Source organism: Caretta caretta, chromosome 6 (genome assembly GCF_965140235.1).
Source record: "Caretta caretta isolate rCarCar2 chromosome 6, rCarCar1.hap1, whole genome shotgun sequence".
NCBI classification, from domain to species: Eukaryota; Metazoa; Chordata; order Testudines; family Cheloniidae; genus Caretta; species Caretta caretta.
In genome coordinates this window covers 107,830,752-107,849,481 of record NC_134211.1, presented here as the reverse complement: position 1 = coordinate 107,849,481, position 18,730 = coordinate 107,830,752, and the positions used below count along the sequence as shown (strand labels likewise).

At 40.0% G+C, this 18,730-nt stretch overlaps 1 protein-coding gene across 2 annotated transcripts in view; it reads right to left on the bottom strand.

The window, feature by feature from the left end:
* Positions 1-18,730, bottom strand: part of EML1 (EMAP like 1) — a 199,599-nt gene that overhangs the window by 123,007 nt on the left and 57,862 nt on the right. The window contains exon 1 of one of the 2 annotated variants that reach the window (XM_048855471.2): positions 17,695-18,025. The exons of the other annotated variant lie outside the window; for it this stretch is intronic. Coding sequence (XP_048711428.1) covers positions 17,695-17,761 — 67 coding nt within the window. The 5' untranslated portion in view covers positions 17,762-18,025. Of the gene's footprint in view, positions 1-17,694; positions 18,026-18,730 lie in introns of those variants that run through there. 2 annotated transcript variants of the gene reach the window in all.

Genomic DNA, 18,730 nt, shown 5'->3' with positions numbered 1-18,730 from the left:
CTCAGCCCCCGCTTACTCCATCCCCCCTCCCTCTGTCGCTCACTCTCCCTCTCCCTCATTCACTCGCTCATTTTCACCAGGCTCGAGCAGAGGATTGGGGTGCCAGAGGGAATGAGGGTGTCGGCTGAGGGTGCGGGCTCTGGGGTGGGACCAGGGATGAGAGGTTTGGGGTGCAGGAGGGAGCTCTGGGCTGTGGGGTGGGACTGAGGGCTTTGGAGTGTGGGAGGGGGCTCTGGGATGAGGCAGGGGATTGGGATGTGTGAGGGGGTACGGGCTCTGGGCTGAGGGTGCGGCTTCTGGGTTGGGGATCAGGGGTTTGAGGTGCAGGAGGAGGCTCAGGGCTGGGGGATTCGGAGTGTGGGAGGTGGGAGCTGGGAGCTGTAGGGGCCCCCCCAACCATGGCTCGGAGCTCTGGATCCTCCTGCTACCTGCTCTGGGTTCCCTTACCGGCTGAAAGCTTCAGGCCCGCTGCTGAAGCAGAAAATGACACAAAGATCACAGATTCTGTGACTTCCATGACATAATAGTCTTATTTATGAATATGCTGAACATCACAGGTCCCAGTACAGAACCTTGCGGGACCCTGCTATTTACCTCTTTCCGTTGTGAAAACTGACCGGCTATGCCTACTCTTTGTTTTCTGTTTTAGCCAGTCACTGATCTATGAGAGGACCTTCCCCTTATCCCATGACAGATAACTCTATTTTAGCCTTTAATGCGGGACCTTGTCAAAGGCTTTCTAGAAGACCAGGTACAATAGACCAACTGGCTCTAATAGATTGGTGAGGCATGATTTCCCTTCACAAAAGCTAGGTTGACTCTTCCCAACATATTGTGTTCATCTATGTGTCTGATAATTCTGCTCTTTACTAAATTTCAGTCAATTTGTCTGGTACTTAAATTAGGTTTACTGACCTGTAATTGTCAGGATTACCTCTGGATCCTTTTTTTAAAAATTGGTGTTACATTAGCTATCTTCTAGCCATCTGGTACAAAGACTGATTAGTCAGTAGTTCTGTAATTTCATATTTGAATTCCTGCAGAACACTTGCGTGCATACCATCAGTTGCTGGTGACTTATTACTGTTTACTTTATCAATTTGTTCCAAAACCTCCTCTACTGACACCTTAATCTGGGACCACTCCTCAGATTCTGTCACTTTAAAGAATGGCTCAGGTGTGGGAATCTCCCTCACATCCCCTGCAGTGAGGACCAATTCAAATAATTCATTTAGCTTCTTTGCAACAGCCTTGTCTTCCTTGAGTGCTCCTTTAGTACCCTGATCACCGAGTGGCGCCAGTGTTTGTTTGGCAGGCTTCCTGCTTCTGATGTGCTTTTTTAAAAAATTACTATTAGTTTCTGTGTCTTTTGCTAGCAGCTTCAGAGTCTTTTTTGGCTTGCCAAATTATACTTTTACACTTGTCAGAATTTATGCTCCTTTCTATTTTCCTCAGTAGGATTTGGGGGGCCTATAACTCAAGAACCCCTTGGGTGAATGACCCCTAATTTGGATCATTAATACTATCCCACATCTCCATGAGACACACTAAATTTCAAAGCAATCCATGTATCCAGTCAGATTTTAGGGGACTTACAATATTTGAGCATTAAAGCATATAAAGTGGTGAGAATGGAAACCCTTTAGCCGTTTTTCTGTATTGGCACATGTACTGTAAAAATATACATTTTCTTATATATTGTTCTCAGTTTGGGTCCCCCAAATATTTAGCGGGTGCCATGCACTACCTTGAGTAAAACTTGACAGATTAAGAGCATTTTGACTTGCATTACAGCAATGGTTTTATCTCTAGCTTTGCGGGAGCATGCATGCATGCACACACACACACACACACACACACACACACACACATAAACGCATGCACAAAACGCCTAGAAATTTTGAAACTTTGCTATTTTTTCAGAGCTTGCATTTCCACAACCCCTATGTCAAATGACTCTACCCTGCATCCGGCAAAGGCACACAAAATTTCGTAAGAATTCATCTCATCACATTGATTTTAGAGGAAAGGTAGAAAGGTCAACCTTAAACAGAAGTTGTGACACAACCTTAACTAGAGTAGCACTGCCCCATCCCTATAATAAGATCCAATCACTTACTGGCCTGTTTAGAACTCCTTTTGGGTTGATTGAAACAAACCTGATTCCTTTTTAAATTATACCCTCCATTTTGTGCACACACATTCATTATAGTAAGGGCTGGTTATGAGTGAGAAAATGCTGGGTTAAGGAAAATTAAACACTACACACAACTTTACATATTGACTACATTTAGGGCCCTGGCAGCCATCACAGGTTGTCTTTTTACAACCTACTTCGTACCATGATGAAGCCTCCGAACAATGACTTTTTTATAATCCACAAGCTATGACATGTAAAAATAATCAGCAGTTCAACATTGCTGGAAAATGTCATTTTTAGAATACTGCTTTGTTCAGTGTAAATTTGCATCTGTGGCTGTAAGAGCCTACAAAAGGTCCAAGAACATCCCACGTTTTATAGCTCCAGAGGCAGTTAAATTACTCTAAGACTGTTCCTTGGATGCAGCCTTGGATGCAATCTTCCTTGGGATGATTTTGACTTTACATCACCATCTAAATTTGCATGTCAAGAGATCCTACTGAATTTCAGTTTCTGCAAAATGTCACTTTCTAATATAGAGAATGGTTTAAGTTTTATTGTATAGGTTTACAAGTTTATTTCAATAGGAAGGAATGCTATACTTTGTAAAAAGAAGTGAATAAATATTTAGCAAGTTGAAGAAAAGATCATTAGAAGATATTATGGTAACCTGCAACTAGAATCAGCAGATCAACTACACTGTTCTCCAAAACAAATTTATAGTAGTAACAGAAGCAATTAAGGTTCCAGTCATGGCAAGACTTTCATCACATACAGGTGCTGTTATGAAAATGGAGACACTGTAGAATTAGGTTAAACCAATGGAAAACAACTATATTTCACTAAATAAAATTTCACTCTGTTGAACATCAGGTCAAGTGAGGACTGAGAAACAAACTCTTGTACTCTGAAGAAGAGGATCTTCAGAGCTCTAAGCTGAACCAAATCATTCAATTTAATTCTAAGACCAACGATCAATTCCAACATGTGTGTTCTCTGTGAGGAATCATGGAACAACATTCAGTTGCTGAGACTGACACATGCCTCAGATGAAATGGTAAAACATGACCTCAAAAATCATGAGCCTCAAGCAGCAGATTGTAAATCTCATAACCCTGTAACATGGAGTAGTAAATTAGATTGAATATTTACAACGTACTACACTTTACATATATTTAATTAATCTCCACAACACCCGTGTGATGTAGGTAACACTATCCCGTTTTGCAGAGGGAAAAACTAAACAGAAAAAGCCTAAGTAACCTGCCCAGGGCCAAACAGTCAGGATGAGCATTCTAAAGTCTCTGCCTCCTAGACTCTGTTCAATTCATTAGACCATATTGCCTCTCTCTGGAGTGTGGCATTCCACTTTTAAAACTGGAGTTGGTTAATGTTTTAAGACTTGACAAATTCTATAATGGTTCTATTTTTCTGTTGACTGTAATCCACTTAAAATGAAACCACTTGAGGCCCCAGGTTCTTTAGGACTCTAAGACCTTTGGTGTCTGCTGAAACTGGCATATAGTCAATGTCAAACGGTGTTTTGTGCGAATTCTTTGACATAGCTGCATGGCTCAAAACATGCTGCAGAGAAAAAAGTGATAAAAGTGTGTATTTTATTGTCCTTCCCCACCCCCTTCTTGAGAGCAGCTTCAGCCAGGCCGCAGCTACTTCAAAGACTTCATACTGAACATGCCTAGAGACTCAAGCTAAAGATGAAGCTGCCAAGTTCAGCAGACAACAAAAGCTCCTGAGGGTAAGCATTTATTTAAAAAATTTAAATTCATACAAAAATAAATATAGTAAGGGGAAAAAACTAATGTACACCCATCTCACTCTATATACACATACCCACCCCCTTCTGAGCCATAAATGCCTGGGTTGGCAGTTTAGCAGCCAAAGAGATTGTTTCTGGATTTATCTGTCAAATATGACAAAGCCTACAAAGCCTTGAAGGTTTCAGAGTAGCAGCCGTGTTAGTCTGTATTCACAAAAAGAAAAGGAGTAGTTGTGGCACCTTAGAGACTAAGACTAACAAATTTATTTGAGCATAAACTTTCATGAGCTACAGCTCACTCCACCGGATGCATTCAGTCCACTGAATGCATCCGATGAAGTGAGCTGAATGCATCCTATGAAGTGAGCTGTAGCTCATGAAAGCTTATGCTCAAATAAATTTGTTAGTCTCTAAGGTGTCACAAGTACTCCTTTTCTTTTTGCAAAAGCCTTGAAGGAGTCAATGTAGCCACTTCAGCTGGCTTTATTCACTCCACTCATTTAGATTCTATAGGATTAGACTAGACAGGTGCTTTCTCTTGCTTAGGATCCTTATTTGCTGAGTCCCTCTAGCTCAAGAGATTTTTGAGACCAAAACAGAATCCACTTCAAGGAGCAGGTCTTCACCTTTAAATCCCTAAATGGGCTATGACCCAGCTATATCGCTGTCCTCACTCACTATGTCAGCTGTATTCAGTAGGGTGCTTCAGCTAGAGAAGCCCAGGTTAGAATTTGCAAGTGCAGAACACACACATCTCATCCATGGAATTGGTTACTGCTGAACCACTCTTCTACTTTTACGGCATGAAAATAGTCTTTCCCTAATAACTGAGCTATGGAGTCAGTCCAATACTGAATTGTTGAGGATATTTACAATGTAAGGGAACCTTCTACCTTTATGTACCAAATTCAAATCTAAATCAAGTCTGTAGTAGCCAAAAGTTGTTTCTTTACTCTTCCTTACAGTCAATACTGGCTGCATGTCTTCCCCATTGCTCCACACACTCATTTGGATGTCTCAAACTTCTCTTTTCCCTCAATATAACCATTCTCCCCAGCTCCATGTTGCCACCCAATCTTTAGGCTCCCACAATTGTAGGTAGCTTACCCCTTACCCTCAGCAGCCCTACACACTTTCCCATCTCCTAACATGTGAAGGAGGCAGTCTATCCTCTTTCATATCCTTCAGCCATCCTCCCTGATCTGTGGTGGTGTTTTATTTAATCCATACTCAGACACAAAAACTCTCTCCTGTGGTGTTTTTCATCTTCAAAGTGCTTTACAAAAATGTATAAACTGATTTTTATTCAAATGTGTGTTAAACAGAGATAAGGCAAACTTTACCAAACCAGAGACAGCTATGTGCAAACAACAATTTTTCTTTTCCCAGTCTTGCCCTACAAAAAACATGAAATAGGGCCAGTGGAATGTATTCCCCCACACTCCTTCAACATGAATGAACCACATCCTTAATTCTAAGCCTATCTCTTAAAGTAAGTGGTTGCTAACCATAGTTCTAGTCCTTACCCAGAAATTACAGATAGGGTATGGGCAGTTATTCACTCGTTCCTGTTCACTCTGGCATTCCCATTCCCTCTGTCATATCTGCTGCTTCACTAGTGGCATGACATATTGGAGTTGATATTCAGATAAAACAGGCTATCACTAAGGATTTAAAATATCCTTAAAGCCATGAACACAATACAAAGCAATTAAATGTAAATATTTATCTGTGATGTTCAGTTATCACTCAGTGCTTAAGGAGCTTGCAGGAAATCTGCCTTGTTCTGTTCCAACTGGCTGTGCATAATAGGATCTTCATACTGCCCTGCCCAGACTATCTGGGAAGCTCAGTCCTTAAAGGCACAGTCGCCATACCACAATATCCTTTGTGAGAGCCTAGATGAATTAAACTTTCTTCTTCTACTTTTAACACAAATTACTGAATTGTAACTATAAAGCACTTGAGTAACATGAACTATAGACATATTTTTAAAATCCATAAGTGAACATTTAGTCCCATGTTATATTTTAACATAACATTTGACATATTCAGTTGAAAATGTGTGCTAGTAAAGGAAATGAGAAAGCAATCTAGTGTTTTAACCTATTTTTCCAAACACCAAAAAAATATGCAATTTATTGAAAGAAACCTGAGAAAGTTTTCTTCTAATAATGTTATATATTACATTCTTTTAGACATTTCCTTGACATATAAAGTGAAGTAAAAGCATACTCCATTATCATTGATGGCAATCAACCATATTGCAAGAACAGAAATAACTTTCTGATGTTCTTCTTTATACTGCCTTAGAAAAAGTGATAGTAACAAGCTATATAATAAGGCCTCAATCCTGCAATGGGCAGCAGGCAGGCAGACTGCTATGGACATTAAAATTACTGGGGCAAGGCACAAATGCAGCCGTGTGTCCACGTACTACATGTTGCAGGAATGGGGCTTAATTCAGTGTAACCCACTGGTCTTTGCTCTCAAGGAATCCAGAGCTAATCAATTTTTCATCATGAATTTTCCATCTTCAGTATCTGCAGTGGGATTATTGAAAAATAATTTTGATAAAACTATAAAACTGCTGATCAAGTGCAACCTGAGTCCTTAACTGACTTGTTAACATTACTAACGGTCTCTTCTCAAGAAAAATATACAGCGCAGCCTCAAAAATCCATATCTGCAATACCACAAAATGTATAATCTACATAAAAAGATTGGTGGTCTCTCCTCACCTCTCATTAAAGATATAACAGGAATCACAAAACCAGACTACTGTAGGGGCTAGAAGGGTCTCATTAATAAGATTTTAGTATTTTTACAAATATAATGCAGAATATAAAGAATGTAAAAATATAAATAAATTAAGATGAATGACAACTAACAAAATAAAATCAAGTACACTTTGTGATGTACTGTCCTTTGTTTTTTCTTTTAAACTTTTTTGCTCATAAATTTACTGATTCCAGAAAGTATCCCTATTCAGGACAACATTTAAACACATTCTAAAGTGCTTTCCTGAATTAGAAAATTTGGGCTCAATCTTCTGAGGTGCTGACCATCTCATTAGATTAACTTCAGTGTGAGTTGAGGGAGCTTGCATTATCAAGCATTACTCAGTAAGGTCTCCAATCCTACACATGTTTACATAAGTATTTAACTTAAAAATAATAAATAATAGTATGTATAAAACTGCTCATCCAAAAAGAATCCCAAAACAGTTTATAAAAATAACTTCACACAATGAAGATTACTACATCCTCTATTGAAATACAGTCACTTCTGGGATGATACATATCAGCTGCTTAGGACAGTAAGTGAATACTTCCTCCAGATTACTTGTGTATATTAAGTATACATTAGTTAAAGCACAGAGTTCTGGCTGAAATCCTGGCCGTATTGAAGTAAGAGGGAGTTTTGCAACGGACTTCAGAGAGTGAAGTCCTAACTGTACTGAAGTCAATGGCAAAACTCCCACTGACTTTAATAGGACCATATATATAAACATATATATAAATGTTTTCAGTATGTTACCTTTGGATCAGAAGAGAGACTTTTCTTACACATTTTTAAAGTTGATTTAACTGTAGTTGGACATAGGTATGAACAAAATGTATGAACTTGGGTGCCTTAATTTAGGTTTCTGAATCTGTGTTTTGGGACCTAAATCAAAGTGGTCTGATTTTTCAGATGAGTTTAGCACCCTCAGCTGTCAATGACCTATAATTTTGGTCTATCTTTGGAAAAATATAATGCAGATATACAGCAGTGTGTAACAACTAGGGATGGAGAGACTGTTTCTAATAAAAACTAGTCTGAACTTCAGCAAGTTTCAAATAAAGACTAGTCTGAACTTCAGCAAGCTAGCCAGACCCTAACCCCAGCTACCTCCAACAGGCCATCATGCACTTTCCCTCTCTGGTGTTCAGTGTAATCTGGATTACAACGGATAGGGAAATGCCACGTAATTTACTTTGAACTGTGTCACCAGTTCAGGGTTGGAAGGAAGAGTCAGAAGACCCACCTTTTGGCCCCTGCAATGGAGTCTTCAGAAAACTGCCATCCAAAAAGATTTTTGGTGCCATCCAAAAAGCTTTGCAGAAAAGATTCAAAGTAGCATCTGAATTTGGGGGTTTATCAGTGAGGATTTCTCATTAGCTAATAATAGGCCTATATAGTTTAAACCATTTTCGGGGGATGGGAGGGGGGACAGGGGTAATACTACTATATTTAATACTATATTTAGCAAAAACTATCAGCATTTCTCAAGTTTTAGAACTGTAGTTTTGCTTGCTGTTTGTAAAAACAATATGCTTCCAATAACGCTCTTGACAGGAGCAGCAGAACCTCCTACAGCCTCAGGTAATTTCCAGTCTTGACTTCTTACTGCTCATACTTCTGTCATCTAATCCCTGTTAAAAAAAACTACAGCTGGAGATTTCAAGTTTTTTCAGTGTGGTTCGGCAAAATTAGGCTGATTGAAATTTTTCAAGTTTCAGTAAAATAAAATAATTTTACAAAGATATTCCTGATTTTTTTTTTTACTTTTTTACCTGCTCTAGGTATAGTGATCATAGACATCCTTGTTCTATTTGCACCTACAAATGTGCCTATTTTCACCCATGCAAGATTTAGCTCCAATTTTAGAAAACTAAGCTTCTGAGAACTTTGCTCTAGAGAATGCTGAAGACAATATTTCAAATGCATAATATGATTATCAGGCAGCTTTAACATTATTAAGTGTAAGATGGCATGTGCAATATGAAAGAGTGGATTCTGCCGGATTATAAAGGTATAATTAAAAATAAAAAAATATTTGATTTCCTTCTTGCCCACAAGAGGTTTACATAATTTTCCAAGCAACTAGAGTATCATAGAATCACAGAATCATAGAATATCAGGGTTGGAAGGGACCTCAGGAGGTCATCGCTCAGTGCCTTACTATTAGTAGCTATACTGTTAATGAATGCAAATTGTACATTAACACCAGATGTTTATTTCAGATTTAAAACTCTATAAGGCAATTACTAGAGATTTCTGATACAAATTTTAGTACAAGCAGATTATATTTATTCAATCATAGGTCATTTTCAAGGGAAGACAAGAAAATGATGGACCATGTCAGATTTCACACATTGAAAGTAATGGAGTGTGGGGAAATCTCACTTAATTACTTTCCAAATAACTAATTCAGCGAAATCATGCTAACGTATCATTATCCCCACCCCATCTCCCTAAAAATCCCCAGGAAGCTACTTCCACATTTTAATCATGTAATGGATGAGCATTTTAAATTTAGTTTCATGGAGGATGGACAGGCTGACTGAGCCAAAGTTTGTCCCCTTCTATAAACTTTCAGTTGCTTCTATTGACATGATTATTGTGTCCATTGCAAATAACTCTAAATAGATTATTGTAGACAACTTCCCTATTTATTCCCCCCCAACCTTATCCTACACCCATAAAGATGAAAAGTAAAAACTTTCCACTATGGCCTACCAAAGTTCCCAGTGACAGAAAAGCAACTGCAACATCAACTTGACATATTTCACCTTAAACTTCCAGGAGAAAAAAATCAGAATAAAACTTATTAAGACTTAATAATATAGAATTGTTTGACTTAATGGTTTAATAATTTACTTCTAAAGAAATTTTTAAATACATTTTAAATTATCTGCATGTAGTTTAGACTTCAGCACAAAAATGAATTTTGGTATACTTAATTAGAAATTAAAACACATTTTATCAGCATTGTAAAGTACCACTAATTTTTAAACAACTCTTTGATGATCAGATAAAACATGATTTCCTAGTGAGAGCCCAATGATTTAATTTACAATTCTGACTGTTGTTTTATTTATGATAAAATACTTAATACTGATGGTTTCACTTCATATTATCCACACTGACAAAGATTTCCTAATGATGGTTGTCTATTATTGCGGAATTCTCCCTTATGCTGTATTTTTTTTAGCCAATACAGTATTAAAACATGGATTAAAATAACTTCTGTTTAATTAAATTGTAACAAATTGGAATTAACACTATACATATTAGGGCTGTTGATTAATCGCAGTTAACTCATGTGATTAACTCAAAAAAATTAATCTTGATTAATTGTAGCTTTAATCGCACTGTTAAACAATAGAATACCAATTGAAATTTATTAAATATTTTTGGATGTTTTTCTAAATTTTCAAATGTATTGATTTTAATTACAATGCATAATATAAAGTGTACATTTTACATTATTTTTGTTACAAATGTTTGCACTGTAAAAATGATAAAAGAAATAGTATTTTTCAATTCACCTCACACAAGTATTGTAGTGCATTCTCTTTATCATGAAAGTGCAACTTACAAATGTAGATTTTTTTTTTGTTACATGACTGCACTCAAAAACAAAACAATGTAAAACTTTGGAGCGTATAAGTCCATTAAGTCCGACTTCTTGTTCAGCCAATCGCTAAGAAAAACAAGTTTGTTTACATTTATGGGAGATAATGCTGCCCGCTTCTTAATTACAATGTCACCTGAAAGTGAGAACAGGCGTTCGCATGGCACTTTTGTAGCTGGCGTTGCAAGGTATTTACGTGCCAGATATGCTAAACATTCGTATGCCCCTTCATGCGTCGGCCACCATTCCAGAGGACATGCTTCCATACTGATGACACTTGTTGAAAAAATAACATGTTAATTAAATTTGTGACTGAATTCCTTGGGAAAGAATTATATGTCTCCTGGTCTGTTTTACCCGTATTCTACCATATATTTCATGTAATATCAGTCTCGGATGATGACCCAGCACAAGTTGTTCTAAGAATACTTTCATTGCAGATTTGACAAAATGCAGAGACATTACCAATGTGAAATTTCTAAAGATACAACATTCGACCCAAGGTTTAAGAATCTGAAGTGCCTTCCAAAATCTGAGAGGCACTAGGTGTGGCGCATGCTTTCAGAAGTCTTAAAAGAGCAATACTCTGATGCAGAAACTACAGAACCTGAACCTCAAAAAAGAAAAACAACCTTCTGCTGGTGGAATCTGACTCAGATGATGAAAATGAACATTCATCAGTCCATACTCCTTTGGATCATTATCGAGCAGAACCCGTCATCAGCATGGACACATGTCTTCTGGAATGGTGGTTGAAACATGAAGGGACATATGAATCCTTAGCACATCTGGCATGTAAATATCTTGTGATGCCAGCTACAAAAGTGTCATGTGAACACCTATTCTGACTTTCAGGTGACACTGTAAACAAGAAGCGGGCAGCATTATCTCCCACAAGTGTGAACACACTTGTTTGTCTGAGTGATTGGCTGAACAAGAAGTAGGACTGAGTGGACTTATAGGCTCTACAGTTTTACATTGTTTTGTTTCTAATGCAGTTATTTTTGTATATATAATTCTACATTTGTAAGTTCAACTTTCATGATAAAGAGATTGCACCATAGTACTTGTAATGGGGGAATTGAAAAATGCTATTTCTTTTGGTTTTTACAGTGCAAATATTTGTAATAAAAAATAAATATAAAGTGAGCACTGTACACTTTGTATTCTGTGTTGTAACTGAAATCAATATATTTGAAAATGTAGAAAACATCCAAAAATATTTAAATAAATGGTATTCTATCATTGTTTAACAGTGCGATTAATCGTGATTAATTTTTTTAATTGCTTGACAGCCCTAATGTGTGCGTATGTGTGTGTATATATATATATATATATATATAAATACAACTGTATTCCACAGACATTTACCACATTAACAAATGTATAATATTATGGGTTTATGAATACTTTTTTGGGGGGAGGGAAATTGCATAATTTATAATAGTCCATAGATGCTATTTTTAAAACTTTCTCCAGTTCTTCTGTGAATCAATCAGCAATTACAAAGTGGTCTGTGACCTCAAAAAATAAACTGTTACATGCAACAAAAAATGGGGGGAAAAGAAGTCTGTTCCTGAAATTAAAGCTAGATAGTGTTTTATCGGGCCGCACTTAATACAGTGTTACTTCAGAAGAAAACTGGGTAATGTTTGTAAGTAAAATTCACCCTAGTTCAGTGTACATACAAGGCTCTCTGTACTGCTTTCACCCCATTAAGCCCTCAGCATGGTAGATATGTGATGCACAAGGGCTTTTTGTGGCTCTCCACACTGCAGTGAATTTCACTAAGTGAGCATAAATGTTTGATTAAAAATTATCTGATATTCCACACATCCTCAAAATTCTGTGGTACAAACACTGAGGTATCAAAAGATAGATTCTCTGTTGCTTTCATTTAAAAGGGCAATAAAACAGATGAAAGGAAAATACCAAAGAAAAGGATGACGTTTCATCCATTAACATTTTTTATTATCAGGTATTAAATTAACACTCACTGAAGATACAAGATTAGCAGCTCTAGCTACTGAATGAAGTCTTCCACTGATCTACAAAGGTAATACAAACATTGCAAGCTTCTCCATGTGAACTCAAAATGTACTCCTGGAAGAAATGGCTCTAGGGATAAGAGGTGAGATAGTTTAGTATCTATGTCCTATTCAATTTTGTACTTCTTATAAGACTAACAATAAAAGCATCAAGCAGTGCCAGTTATGCATTTGTGCATAGTGTATTGTGATGTGTACATCTGTCCACAGAGAACTGAATTAAGACCTGATTCATTTCACATCATTTCTGGAAAGTAACAAAGAGACAACTTTCTATTACTACCAACCTTTGCTAGATTTGAACCAGTAACCCACAAGGTGAATAGACCAGGCATTCTCAACCTTTTTCTTTCTTCCCCCCTCCCCAAACATGCTATAAAAACTCCACGGCCCACCTGTGCCACAACTGGTTTTCTGCATATAAAAGCCAGGGCTGGCATTAAGGGGTGGCAAACAGGGCAACTGCCCGGGGCACCACAGCACAGGGGGCACCGCGAAGCTAAGTTGCTCAGGCTTCTGCTTCAGCCCCAGGTAGCAGGGCTCAGGGCCCCGGGCTTCAGCCCCATGTAGTGGGGCTTTGGTTTTCTGCCCTGGGCCCCAGTGAATCTAACCCTCATCCTGCTTGGCGGACCCCCTGAAACCTGCTCGCAGTGCCCCAGTGGGGCCCGGGCCCCTGGTTGAGAATCACTGGAATAGACTCTATATCCCATTGCTAATTCCCTCACCCATCCATTGTTGCTGCAGTTAAGTTTAAAGGGAGGGAGATGTTGGCAGGGCATTCTCCATTAAAATCCCTTGGTTCTGAATTTGGCTCTCCCCAAATCCATCTGCTACAAGGCTCATCTCCAGATACAGGCATCTAGTGAGAAGGTAGGTTGTAGGGAGTAGAGTAATTGTATTTATTTCACTCAGTGGTGGATAACTATTAAAGTATGGGAAGTCTATTTTTATTATATTGCAATTGTTGATTGTATTAACTATTCTGAGTTTTAATGTTTGTCAGAGTGCTCAGATGGGCACTAAAGAAGGATATAAATTGAAACAAACAACTGAAGATGACCACGATCACATGAACCAAGGCCCAAGCTAATTTATTTTCTCCCCTGAAACTAACAACATTTCTGTGACTTTACCGCTTCTACCAACATGGCCACATAGAGCTATTATATGGCAAAAATCTTCATGGTAGGTGACCCTCTGTGTTTTCTTTGTATTTCGCTATTATTGTCTTTATTTACATAAATGAAAAACAAAAATTCAATGTAGCGGGTAAGGTATCTTACCACTTAGTCTACCTCTTAAGGAAAATTTAGGGTTTAAGACATTACTGCTAGCAGTTATACTTTTGATAGAAAAGCAAACCCAGTTTTAATTACAGTCATGGCATCCTTTGCAAAATCAGGGTTTCATAAAAAGTCTAACATGAATTTCAGATAAGGGATCAGGTACAAATTTTGGACAAAATTGGAAGATTCTTATATTCATGGTTTATCGGTACAATATCTCCCATTGATTTAAAAAGGGATAGGATGAAAAAAAATGAATTTATCAGGTGGTCTCCCTAGATATGCAAAATAAAATTTGCTAGTCTCTAAGGTGCCACAAGTACTCCTTTTCTTTTTACTATGACTAACTGTATATGCTAGGTAAACTTAATGGCTTCCTTCCTAAGAATAATAGCAAAGTTATTCTAATATTAGATAGGCTCTCCATAATCAAGCCTGAGAAATGTTATCCAAGATCTAATTTCTAACATTCCAAGTCAATTATGGGTATCTGTTTGTTATAAAGACTGCTCTGCTTGCCGAGAAGGTGCCTTAATGTAATTTCTGTCAAACATGCACAAGACAGTCATCAATAGGAGAAACTGGTAGTGTCTTACTTGAAAAAAAGCAATATGTACACAAGCACCACCTAACTTTAAAACAATAACATATTTTGCATATCTAGGGAGACTTTCTTCTGAAGATCTCAAGGTGATTTGCAAACTAACTTATTAAACCCCACTATACTAGGGTTGCACTATTTGCTCCCAGTTTATAGACACGGAAACTGAGGCACAAAGAAATTAAGTGACTTTCCCAAAGCCACAGTGTGAGTTAGTGGCAGAGCCAGAAATAGAAGCTGTGACTCGTGACTGACATTTCCACCCACTAACCTAGTGGTTCTCACACTGTGGTCTATTAAACCCTTCCTGGTATTCCATAAAATGAAAAGGCTGGAGCACTTGCTGTAACCAACTAATTGTGTAAAGAATTTACCCCTAGGCTTTTGGATACCAAACAAACAAAACAACTCAAAATGAAGATGAAAAAGCTTATTTTTATTCTGTTTCTTCTCGCCCTCTTTTCTCTAATTACTCTGATCATTACACTATCCTCTCCATCAAACACATTTTAACCCTGCCTAGTGCATGCATCTTTGATTTTTCTTTTGTCCCTACACCCCTCAGTTCCAAGCTGCCAGTAGCTCCCATTATTTCTTCTCTTAAAATACTAAAATGAATCATTTCCTCTCAACATAGAAAACCTTGAAACACACAATGATTATCTTTACAAGTTCTACCTATCAGCCCTCCTCACATATTACTTTTCCCTAGGCCACTCTATACAAAATATGGGTTTTGAAATTGTGTTCCTCTCTGAGGCGCCAAACACATTTCTTTGCTCCTCAGATCTCTGCCACTTCCAATCTATGCTGTCTCCAATCTTCTAACTGTTCCCTGTTACTCTCTCCCCTACTCTCAGCCTTATACCATCTTTCACACCAACCCATTATGCATGCAAGAGCTTCTCAAATGCCCATGAAGCAATCTTCCTCTCCACTCTCAAATACAGCACCTCCACTAGTATCTTCTGTCTTTGTTGTTTTCCCATGGGCCACACTGGTTTGTTTGAATTATCTGATCTCCTCAGGGCAGAGAATATGAGTCCAATTCTCTAGCCTTTCATCATGTAAGTTAGTCTCACTGAAGAGGTCTATGTCAGATGGAAAGCTTGTCTCTCTCACCAACAGAAGTTGGTCCAATAAAAGATATTACCTCACCCACCTTGAAAGTCTCATTGAAAACTAACTCATGTAAGGAAAAGCTGCAGGATCCAGCCATTTGTTCTTCCTATATACAGAACAATCTACATACACAATGTAGGGTGACCAGATAGCAACTGTGAAAAATCAGAACAGGAGGTGGGGGATAATAGAACCTATATAAGACAAAGCCCCGAATATCGGACTGTCCCTATAAAATCGGGATGTCTGGTCACCCTAATACAATGCCACATTAAATGGACTAACTTATTATACAATTTGTGATATCTGCTATTATATGATTTTTAAAATACCTAGAAGTCTTATGTTACAGAAGAAACAGGTAAATAAGTCATTCATCCACCTTCAAACAGTTAATGTGGAAGGGATGAAATGAGATTTTAAACTTTTGTCTAGCATGTATTGTAGCATATTTACAGCATTCACAATGATCTATCCAGAGTCACAAAGTCAATATAGGAAATTTATGTCCAACAGATAATGTTCTCTTTAACCTATTCAGAGGGACAGCTATTACAGCTCACAAATGTATATCACTAATGACCTAAAAAGAAAGTAATCTAGAAATTTTGCTCAGCAAAACAACTCACTAATATATTATAGAGGCTAAAGTATTAGTTATAATGTATTTCCTCCCTGGAAACAAAATTAATTATTCTCTAAATTTAAGCATAATGTATAAGTCTACTAACAGACAAACTAATAATACTAATACAAAAAGGTCAAGTTTAATGTTCTGAGGGATGCAGAAAATAAAGTATATGCAGCACATAATAATCTATTACATGGATCATGCATCGTATTCTCAACATTCTGCAAAGTGTTAGTATATTCTTATGTTCCACAGCTAGCCTAGGTCTTCCCCCTAGAAAAATCAGGCAGAATTTATCATCATCACTATTTGTTCAACAGAAGTTTTGCAGCTGTGGTTTTAGTAGTTGCCCTCCTAAAATAATTTAACTTTCCCTTCTCGCTAGTACCTGAACAGCTAGAATCTGGTTGATTATTACAAGGAATCTGGGGAAGAAGGAATAAAAGATATGTGCTCACACAATATTTAGTAAAACTTTTGAGAAAAAATACTGCATTTACACTTACAATTTTAGTGGTAAAGGATAAACAAATTTTCAAACATTTTAGTCTTGGTTCTAAGATTTGCAATGAAAAACTCTACATTTTTGATGCATTCTATTGTTAGTATTATTTTTAAAAATTTTATATTACTTTAAAGTTACCTTAAATATTTTCCCCAAGCAGCTACAAACACCAGCTAATCAAAATAAACATACCTCCAACCATCCTGCAAGGCCAATTATACCAATATTTCCTCTGATGGTATTGGTTATTCCCCTTTCCTTTTTTTTTTTTTATGCTCTTTTATTGCAAATTCAGCTGCATCTCTTTCACATAGTCATCCAAGCACAACTGCGATTTGAACAAATCCCTCCTATGAAATATGTCAGAAACTACAGAACTTAGTAACTGATGGGTTTAGTTTCAACCCAGCATTTTATCCTAAAAATAGCCTCACTTGGGATCATAAATCTTAAGTGTACACATGTAACAAATCTCCAGCAATACACAAAACATGAAACCCTCAGAGAGAAAATCTTTAACTAATGCACATGTACTTACAACTTTCAACTCTTCCCCCCCCCCCCCCACTACCCCTTCATACAAGACATGGTGATGTGAAATAAACACGTGTCAGTTGGACATGGTTTTACCAACAAGGTGGTGGCTCGTGCACATTCAAATGCAGAGCTGGGTCTTACGGACACACAGTGGTGGGGTGGGGGTCCACTTTTTCGCTATGTGGGGGAAACAGATCGTTGTTACAGACCCGCACACGACCGAACCAGATGCCAAAGAAGTTCAGCACAAGGGGGCCATCTACTACCCTCCACACACAGCAGCAGCAAACATAGTCCGCTTTGCGCTGAGGGACAGGAGGGCGGCGGGGCAAAGTTTTCCCCTCCCTCTTCCCCGGAGTGAAAATCAGGAGCTCCACAGTTTGAACAGAGGCGAAGATCCACAAGAGCCCGGGAAAAGCCCTCTCGGGAGAGGGTGCAGAAGGGGGATTTGCCAAGCCCGGTCCCGGCTCCGCACTCAGCCCCCGCTTGCAGACAGCCAGGGCGCAGCGGCACTTCCAAGGCAGCTCCCGCACTCCGGGCTGCCGCCGGGGCCCGCTGCCTGCCGGCCCCGGGCCCGCTCAACGCGGGAGCACCGAGCTCCGCACCCGGGCGGGCGGCTCTGGCGGGGCCCAGCCCGCTCTTACCGTTGCAGAACTGGAGCAGCGAGGACGTGTCATAGAGGCTGCTGTAGCTGGAGAATCCGTCCTCCATCCCGGCGCTCCCCGCTCCGCTCCCCCGGCCTCTGTCTGCCCGGCGCTGGCGGCGGCTCCCTGCTCTCACCCACACACCGAGGAGCTGAGGCGGCTGGGGCCGGCCTGCTGCCTGCCTCTGTCAGTTACTATGACAACGCATTCACTCCGCCGCGGCTCGGGCTGCCGCTTCTCCTCTGCCTGTGGCGCGGCGGGGGGGGGACTCTGCTTCTCCCACTGACGGGAGGGGGAGAGTAGGGGCTGCTTCTCCCTCCCTGTGACTGGGGGGGGGGCTGCTCTCCCCTCCCTGTGAGGGGGGGCTGCTCTCCCCTCCCTGTGACTGGGGGGGCTGCTCTCCCCTCCCTGTGACTGGGGGGGGGGCTGCTCTCCCCTCCCTGTGACTGGGGGGGGGGCTGCTCTCCCCTCCCTGTGACTGGGGGGGAGGGCTGCTTCTCCCTTCCCTATAACGGGGGGGGGCTACTTCTCCCTCCGCTGTAACTGGGGGGGCTGCTTCTCCTCTACTTGTGACTGGGGAGCTGCTTCTCCCCTCCCCCCCCAGTGACTGGCGAGGGGGGGCTGGTTCAACTTCTCCCACTGAGGGTTGGTTAGCGGCTCCCTCTCATGGGTGGGGTGAGGGGAGTGATGGGGGGGGGGGTCGAGGCTCCTCCGGCTCCACGCGGAGGTAGGTGGGGGGGCCAGTGGGGCTATTCTCGCTGCAGTGCTGGGGGCAGTGGAGCTGCTTCTCCGCCTGGGGGGTGGCAGGCAGGGAGGGAGCGGGCTGCGTCTGGCTGCCCCCCGGCAAGGCAGGGGTAGCCGAGCCGAATCCCGGGAGAAGCCCCTGCCCCAGCCCCGACGAGAAGGGCGATGCCCAGCTCTGCGGTCTCCGCCTGCGGCGCTCCTCCGAGCAGCTAGGCCGAAATACCAGCACAGGAGCCTGGCTCGGGGCGAGAGATGCTGCGGCTCAGCTAGGCGTGAAAGCGCTGCCGGGCGG